At 40.5% G+C, this 9,159-nt stretch overlaps 1 protein-coding gene across 1 annotated transcript; it reads left to right on the top strand.

The window, feature by feature from the left end:
* The first annotated feature begins 7,559 nt into the window (after positions 1-7,559).
* Positions 7,560-9,159, top strand: LOC122659415 (cytochrome P450 94A1-like). The gene has a single exon (XM_043854532.1). The coding sequence runs from the start codon at positions 7,577-7,579 to the stop codon at positions 9,146-9,148; it is 1,572 nt and encodes a 523-aa protein (XP_043710467.1). The 5' UTR covers positions 7,560-7,576; the 3' UTR covers positions 9,149-9,159.

Raw genomic sequence — 9,159 nt, 5'->3', positions numbered from 1 at the left:
GAAGTGTTTCTTGTGGGAAAGCGTGGTCCTGTGTGCACGGATGAGGGCTAATGAGAATGCACGTGGAAGTATCAACAAGGGCATCCATTCGACCCTTTCTGTGTTTATGCGCATAGTGCATGCTCCCGGATAGATCCTCTCAAAATCGTCTTCCGCTAGGGATTTGCAGAGAGAGACTCTTATATAAAATATGGACGGGAGAACGCTGTTTGGACCTCAAGAGACCGCATAGACGCACGATCAATGGTAACACATGCACAAGCATCACAAGGGGCGACATTTTCGCCTTTTCATGGAGGTGCAACAATCATTTCACGCACCCTGTATCTAGGTGCAGGAACCATGAGATCAGATAGCATTTTTTTCCCATAAAACATATACACATTTATGTAACATTTTTTTTCTTCTTTTTTTTTTAATGTAAAAATAAAATAAAATTGACAAAAACAGGGCAAAGCCCGGACCAGCTTGACATGGTTGTACTTTACTTTAAACCTGGAATCATGGATCTAATCCATGCCAAATGCATGAATGAAGTCTAGAATGTAAATGGCATCGGTATCCATGTCAGTCAATACACCCTATCCTATACTTGAAAGCAGGCTTTCTGCCACGATTTTGAATCCTTTACTGTCGAGCAGGACCGTGCTGCCCTGACACAGGGCTGCGGGGCTGCACGCATGGTCTGCCTTATCCCTGCCCAAAAGCCTTGCCCGAGTGGGGGTAAGGCGATAATTGCACGCAACCCCGTGTCTGGGTAGCACGGTCCTGTCGGGCAGCTGGGCAGTAGAGGATTTGGATTCTTCCGCCACCATCATACAGTAATTAACCGAAATGATTACAACTTGAGAGCGATCCGAATCAACTGCGTGGCTGCCCCAACTGCCTTGCTAGAGACACAGCAGCAGGCGACCCCAATCTGGTCATTTCCTCCTACCTTTCATTTCTTATTCGTAGACAATAGTTATGGTTTATAACCACTTATATGTATTGTAGCTAAGAATGTCAATGGATAGTAAATGGATAGTCAAAAATTCGTATATGCTGATCCAGGGTTTGCCTGGTGGTTCGCTACTCCCTTGGGAGAAATGCGCCCAAGATACATTTTTTTTTGATATCGTTATAAATATCAATATAGATCAGCCATATCAGGTTGGATCAGATCATTTTACTTATAAAAATAGTAATATATATATTTTTTTAATCATTTTATGATATTGATACGGTCGATACAATACCGATACCTTGAATCGTGCACAAGTAGGATTGGTTCTTGACCTGTTGAAACAATTCTTATGTTTCTATTTAATATATGGTCATTGGGTTATGAGGTGGATGAGTTTTATACTTCTATTGGTTACGTCTGAAGTGTGTTGGCTCAGCTAATTGGCTCCGTTGTGGGCTCACAATATGCATTTGGTTTTATTTTCTGTATTGATTATGAGGGACATGGAAAAAATAAAAAAATAGAATAGAAAAGAAAATGGGAAATATATGTGAAGCACCATTTAAGACCCGTTTAAGGCCCGATTAGGACTGAGCAGGCAGTCCAGGCACACAGCCTGGTTAAGACCCGATTCTTATAGTCCGATTATATCCCGAGACCGATCGAGCCCGTCTAGGCTCGGCCCGATTAGCTAAACGGGCGATCACGTACAGTGCAAGGATTGAGATTGGTGAAGCCCGGTTAGGCCCGATCGAGATTGACCGAGCCCAACCGGTTGACACCCCTATTGATTCGTGTTTGTATCCATTTAGGGGAATCTGCATTTGAAAAATCGATATCCGAAAACTATTCGAATCCGTTCGTAAGCTATAGTATCCAATCCGATTATAAAAATATGATAAAGTAATAGTTTTATAAATAATATTTTATAATACTAAAATACTCTTATTAGCTCACAACATACTACATGTAACTTTTAAACAAGAAATCAAATGAAAGAAAAATATTTATAAATACATCAACCCTAGTAGAGTTTTCCTCTTCTCAAATTCTCCTCTGCTCAACACAGAGAGCTAACGGTGTAAATTAATAGTGGTATGCTGCTAGGCGAAGCGATAAAGTACTGCACCCTGAATGGCAATAGTCCAGTAATCGAAAACATCACTAGTTTACACTCTGAGCGAATAGCAAGGGGCACGTGGAACCCAGTGTGTATCAACAAGGACAACTTTGTAAGGCTAATTAATCTAGGGTGATTGATAGCGAAGTAAGTAGCGCTGTGAGGGAATGGTAAAAAGAATCTCCATCGGGGAGTGGAATAGAACATTAAACCGAAAGCTCCCATGTTGTTGGAGGAGACTAGGGCTCTAACCGTAACCGTGTGCCTGTTGAAGAATGAGCAGGTGACTCATAAGCAGTGTGGTTATGGGAACTCGCCGGAGCCCAACCCCTATGTTTAGTGGTCACCGTTGAGTTTGGCATCTTGAATAAACTATCGATGATAAGCCAGAGGAAGGTGAAGATGTCGTCAAGTCATCATGCCTCTCATGCCCTGGGTGATGCATGTACTACAATGGATGGGAAAAAAGTTCAGCTAACTCCAAAATTGCGTCTTCTGTTCGGATTGTAAGCTGCAACTCGCCTGCATGAAACCAAAATTTATAGTAATCGCTAGTCACTCATATGGATAGTCAAAAATCAATATCCGGTTCATATTCGTATCCGTTAGGGGAATCCGTAATAAAAAAAAATGATATCTAGAAACTATCTGAATGAGTTTGAAAGCTAATCGAGTGCGAATATAGATAGTGCTATATAGAATTCTTATCGATCCATTTCATCTTTAATTATAATTCGTGTTCTCCATCAAGAACAAACAATATTCATAGCTTTTGTGAGTCTCTAATTATTTTTTCTCCTAATTTCTATTTTTAATTTTTAATGATTTGTTTACATTAATTGTATTTAAGAAATTAAAATAGTCGACCTAACCAGGTTAGGTTGTCTTTGATTTGGTACTACAGTCTGAATAGTAGCAACGCCTTAATAGTTAGGTTGCTTTGCCCTTTGATTTGGTAATTATAAAGCAATTGCTTAAAGTGGTCAAAGTCAATTTATTGGGAATATTGAAAGAAGCTGTAATACCACTTCCTTGCATTTTCAGTTGTACTCCTCATGAGTGTTTACCACTCAAAAAAGAAAGAAAAAGTTCCTTACTGTAGAAAACTATTTATATAAAAGATTTGAGCAAGATATGGGCTATGCATTAAGTATCTTAATTTTTCATACAAAAAAAAAAATAAGTATCATAATTCATATTTAATAAAAGAAAAGTGTGTATTCAGTGCACGAGACTTCCCCTAGAATTTTCAGCAAAAATGGTGGCACTTTAAAAAAAACCTAGATAGGATTTGTTAGAAGATTTCTCACTATTTCCATGAGGCAAACTGTGTTGCGGATAAGCTCTCCAAGCATGCTGTGGCTTCCATGACGAATGTGGTTTGGAATGGTGTTCTAGGTTTTATACATACAGACATCTCTTGGTTGCTTCTTTAAGACCGAGATTCTGTTTCACATAACTAAGGGGATTTCGGGCCAGACTTGTAATTTTCTGGTGGTGTTTTGGCTTCCACTAATGGCCATGCCAAAGGTGAAAAAGTGAATCACTTTTCATTGTATTCTCCATTTTCTCATTCTTAGTAATATAATCCTCTGCTGACTTTTAGCGAGAGAAAAAAGTGCACGAGGCTTCCGTCACTACTAGGTTTGGGAAGGGTCATAATGTATGTAGCCTTACCCTTGCTTTCGCAAAGAAACTGTTTTGAGACCCAAACTCGTGACCACTTGGTTACAATGAAGCAACCTTTACATTTAATAACCATTGATTAAATATATAAAACATATTCGTATTTAAGTGAAAATTATTTTTTTCCTTCCTGTGTAAAAACAACATTAAAGTGACGAAAAAAAAATCAAGCTCATCCCAGCCCAACATCAATTTTTGGATCCTCTATTGTCAAGCTGCTCGGCAGGATCCTACTGCCAAGACACAACAAGTCAGTAAATGACCGTCTTACCCCCACTCGGACAAGGTGCTTGGGTAGGGATAAGACGATCATTCCCCACCTTGCTGTGTCTTGACAGTAGGGTCCTGCCGGACAGCTCGGCACTAGAGTATCAAGGTCCGCCTAACATGGTTGCACCCTTAGAATAAACCTGGAATCATGGATCAGCTGATTCAATCTTGAGTCAAAAAAGCCATAAGCATGCATGAAGTCTTCAAAGTAAATGGTATCATTATTCATGCCGGTCAATACACTCTATGTCATTATCCTACACTTGAAAGCACGATCTTAGCCCACCATCATGCTATAATTACCCGATCGAGTTGCCTAAAACTTGCAGAGTGATCATTAATTTCCCCTCCCTTTCATTTTTTTTGATCCATAAATAATAGTTATGGTCTATAATCACCTGCATGTAATGTACCTCTTAGCTTCTCCATAGATTGAACTATCATGATTCGTGATACTCTAATTTTTTTTTTCTGTAAATTTTACCATATTTTATATTTTTAATAATTTAATTATATTTATTGTATGGTGAAAGATTCGCCGGTTGACATACCATGCACTTTTTGGAGTAGATCCAAAGAAAAAACAAAAATAGAGGATAGTTTTGACAATTCATCCTATGGAGAACAGAATTTATTCTATTTGAATGGTCTAAAGATCCAGATCATGTAATCCATTAAGATGGTGGACGAGAAAACTAATTCGAAAAATTCTTTCAGTTTACAAAAATACAATGTGTTGGGTTTGGATTTACAAAATTAGCCAAAGAAAAAGTTTCCTCACTCATCTAAAGAAATTTTTTGATAGTTTTACCTCCACCACCATATCTCTCTTATCACGGTTCTACGAGACACCCATTCATACCCCTCCTTCTTCTTCCTGCCACTCTAGTTGCCATTCCTTATAATTTTTTCTAAGTTTTTTTTTTTATCCGTCGTTTGTTTGACATGGAGGATGGAGTGGGAATGTTAGGATCCACATCCTCTACTTCCATGTGTTGTACTTCCATCCTACTTCCACGATTTCTCGGCACACCACCTGTCTTTATGACCATCCAACGACTGTACTTGAATTAATTCAATTTTTTTTGAAAATCTGATGAGACCTATCTGGACCGGCCACCATAAACCCAAAAAACTACCCAACCCAACACAACCGGTTCATCTCACTCAAACTAAACCCACTTTTAACCCAACCATTTTCACTCAAACTAAGCCCCACTCATCCCCATTTCTATTCGAACGAAATGCCCTAAAACTCTGAGTTGCAGAAGAACTCCATCGCTCCACTCAGGTGCAGGTTGAGGAAAAATAGTTGTAAACCATACTTGTAGAAATAGTTTAGCTCACACAGATTGCAGAGGGTCATCAACCATAGAGGCTGGAATGTACTCTCGTATTCTTCTCCTCTCCAGTTCTCTCATCTCTTATGTTCTATTTCTGTTGCTGCTAGAATAAAACATCATCTCCCTTTACCCTCTGTTTCTGTTATCTGGAATTTCATGTTTTTTAATCTGTAAATTCTGATCTCTCTGCTGCATTCTCATATCACATCTTCTATTCTAAGTAAATTGAACAGATTTGATCCCAACAACCAAAAGGATCAAGTGTGGACCCTTCTCGACACCCTCATCAACCTTGTTTATTGCAACCATAAATCCAATTTCTTGATAGCATGAACCAGTAAAATCACACTCAGTCATCCCATTTCCACTTCCATCTGACCTCCCTCAAGAACCTTTGCACATGCTTGGTTTTTCCTCGCTGTCCTCAACCCAAGACCTTCACATAAATTGCATTTGTAGGTGTGAGAGGAACTATATCACAACCATTGTCCATTTCACAGGGAACAAATAAATAAACCATAACCATCCTAACACTGGAAATTGGCCCGTCCTTTACTCAGCCCAGAACAAGTTTTAGACTATAGCATTGAAGATAATCATATTTATTAATGGTTTGATACTTACCATAATATAATTTCAAGGCTAAGAACAGGGGTTGGGCTGGGTTGCAGAAGAAGATGAGGGCAAGGCCACAAGGGCATGTTTTTGGGTGTTCAGTTTAACCTATCCAAAAAAAAAAAGAAGACAAATGAAAGATGGCGGAGCGGATGGAGAAAGGGGCAAACCAGAGTTTTGCCACAAGGGCATGTTCGTGTTTGCAGAAGAAGAATAAATAAGAAGATGGGGGGTTTTTGGGTGTTCAGTTTAACCTGTCAAAAAAAAAAAAAAAAAGAAGAAGACATTATTCATCCACAGAAAGGGAGTAAAATGAAAAAATACAATTGGAGCGATGGAGTTCTTCTGCAACACAGAGTTTTAGAGCATTTCGTTCGAGAAGGGTTTTGAAGGGAGAAGGGTGGATTGCGAAGTAGGGTTTTACTTTTTCTCCACGATGGTTGCCGCGGCTCAGATGGACGCTGCAATGTCGATCACCCATTTCTGGTGTGGTTCAGGTAGATTTGGAGAAGAAGAGAGCGAGGGAAGCAGAAGGTCGAGATTTTGGGAAATTTGGGATTTCAAATCGTTTTGAAACCTTATCACTTGCGTGTAATGGGTTAGGTTTGGTTTTGGGTCGTCTGGGTCGGTTGGGGTTGTTTTTGTGCTTAATGAGGTTCAAAACCTATTTGAAATTTTGGATTAACAACCGTTGGATGGTTGTCAGGTGCCGCTCCCAGAAATCGTGGAAGTAGGATGGAAGTACAAGTTTGGAAGTAGAGGTTGTGGATTTGGGAAGGTTATGATGCGGGGTCCCATAGTGTGTCTAATAGTGTAATAGGCTGGGAAATAGGGGTGAGATTTTTATTTTTTTTATCATTCACAGTAATTACCAAAGAACAATCAATTTGGTGGGACTTTGAATGGAAAATTATCGCCCCCAGTATTGGGAGCGCTGTTGTGCGTATCGTGCGGTGCAACAACACCCATGTGTGTACGGTGGGGCCCATGGGCACTGCTGCACCATACAATGCGCACAGCAGCGCCCCCAATACTGGGGCGATAAAGATCCAACTTTGAATAGAATAGAGGTGGGATTTTCAAGTGCCATGTCAGCAGATAAAACCTTTAATGTTATTCCCGAGCTTTTGTAAATTCACCATCTCCATATTAACCAAACAAGATTAGAATGGGATTTTGAAATGCCACATCATTACTTTCTCATCCCAATTCTCCCACACCACCTAAGTCCCCATCAAACAAACAATCTCTTATTATATTTTTTTTTTGGGCAGAATCCCTTATTATATTTAAGATATCAATATGCTTGACCTGATCAAGTTAGGTTGCCTTTGATTCGGTAATACATCCTGAATAGTGGCAACGCCTTAATGGCCAGGTTGCATTTGATTTGTAAATTATTATGGAATTACTTCAGTAGTCAAAGTCAATTTAGACAGTCCCTTTTATTTTTCGGCTGTGACCCCATGAGTGTTGAAAACTCACCTCCTGGCTTATTTTGTCAAAGATTTCTTGCCTATAAATTCACTACTACGATGCAGAGAAGTGGAGAAACCAGACACGACAATCAATCTTCTTCTTAACAAGCCCATCATCATGTTTCAGCTTGAGTCCTTAGCTTCTCTTCTACTAGTTATTGTCCCACTGTTCATCTTCTTCATCAAAACCAGCTTCAGTCGAGTGGGAAAGAAGAAGTCGTTATCTCCCGTAGTTTCATCTCAAACAACAACCACCAAATTCCCCAAGTCATATCCATTGTTGGGCCAATCAATTGCCATTTCTGCTAACCAAGAGCGATTCAACCAATGGGCTGCTGAACTTCTTCGAGATAGTCCTAATGGAAACATCCTCCTTTATCGACCTCTTGGCCATCTTCAGCATGTAACTACTAATCCAGCCAACGTCCAACACATCCTCAAAAACGAATTCTATCTCTACCCAAAAGGAGATTTCTTTAGAGACACCCTCACCAATTTCCTCGGCGCTGGCATCTTTAATGCCGACGGCGATAACTGGAGGTTTCAGAGACAGATTTCCAGCCATGAATTCAACACCAAATCTCTCCGCAAGTTCATTGAAACTGTTGTCGAAGACGAGGTCTTGGACCGTCTCGTTCCTCTCCTATCTGACGCTGCTTCTAATAATTACGTACTTGATCTCCAAGACATCCTTCAGAGGTTTACCTTCGACAACGTCTGTAAAATTGCTTTTGGTTATGACCCGGCGTGTCTGTCTCCATCATTCCCACAGCCAAAATCAGAATTCGCCGAAGCATTCGAAGCTGCTACACAGTTGAGCAGTGAGAGGTTTCACTACATATTCCCACCCTTGTGGAAGCTTAAACGTGCACTTGATATTGGGTCCGAGAAACGTCTACGAGAAGCAAACGCAACAGTTCGTGAATTCGCAACGAAGGTGGTCAGAGAGAAGAAAAGAGAACTCCAAGAGAAGAAATCTTCACTAGAAACACAGGATCTCCTCTCAAGAATCTTGAACTCTGGCCATTCTGACGAACGTTTTGCTACAGATATGGTGATCAGCTTTATCTTAGCTGGAAGGGATACCACATCAGCTGCCTTGATATGGTTCTTCTTGTTAGTTTCTCGCAACCCTCGTGTAGAAGAAGAATTAATGAAGGAGTTGAAGGAGAAGCCAGAATCACTTGATTATGACGACGTGAAGCACGTTGTTTACACCCATGCAGCGATCTGCGAAACCATGAGGTTGTATCCGCCGGTCCCAAATGACACTAAATTTGCAGCCGCCGACAATGTTTTGCCGGACGGTACCTTTGTGAAGAAAGGAGCGGGAGTGACATACTTTCCCTATGCAATGGGAAGGATGGAGAAGATATGGGGCAAAGATTGCATGGAGTTTCGACCGGAGAGGTGGCTTGAGAAAGAGGAAAGCTCTCCTTCTGGGAAGGTGAAGTTTGTGGGAAAAGATCCGTATACATATCCAGTGTTCCAAGCAGGTCCAAGGGTCTGCTTAGGGAAAGATATGGCTTTCTTGCAGATGCAGAGGATAGTTGCAGGTGTGATGCAGAAGTATCGGGTGGTGCCGGCCGAGAAGGAATTTGACCCACTTTTCGTTTCTTACTTGTCCTCCAAAATGAAAGGAGGTTTTCCGGTGAGGATCGAGGAGAGGAAGGTTGCATTTAGTGAATAGTGACTCTGCAT

The sequence above is a fragment of the Telopea speciosissima genome, chromosome 1, assembly GCF_018873765.1.
Source record: "Telopea speciosissima isolate NSW1024214 ecotype Mountain lineage chromosome 1, Tspe_v1, whole genome shotgun sequence".
Taxonomy (NCBI): domain Eukaryota; kingdom Viridiplantae; phylum Streptophyta; class Magnoliopsida; order Proteales; family Proteaceae; genus Telopea; species Telopea speciosissima.
The sequence above is the reverse complement of the archived record's forward strand: the minus strand, read 5'-3'. Positions and strand labels throughout refer to the sequence as shown.

What these genes read in the sequence shown, in the direction of transcription:
- LOC122659415 (XM_043854532.1), top strand. Translation starts at nt 7,577, where the DNA reads ATGTTTCAGCTTGAGTCCTTAGCTTCTCTTCTACTAGTTATTGTCCCA.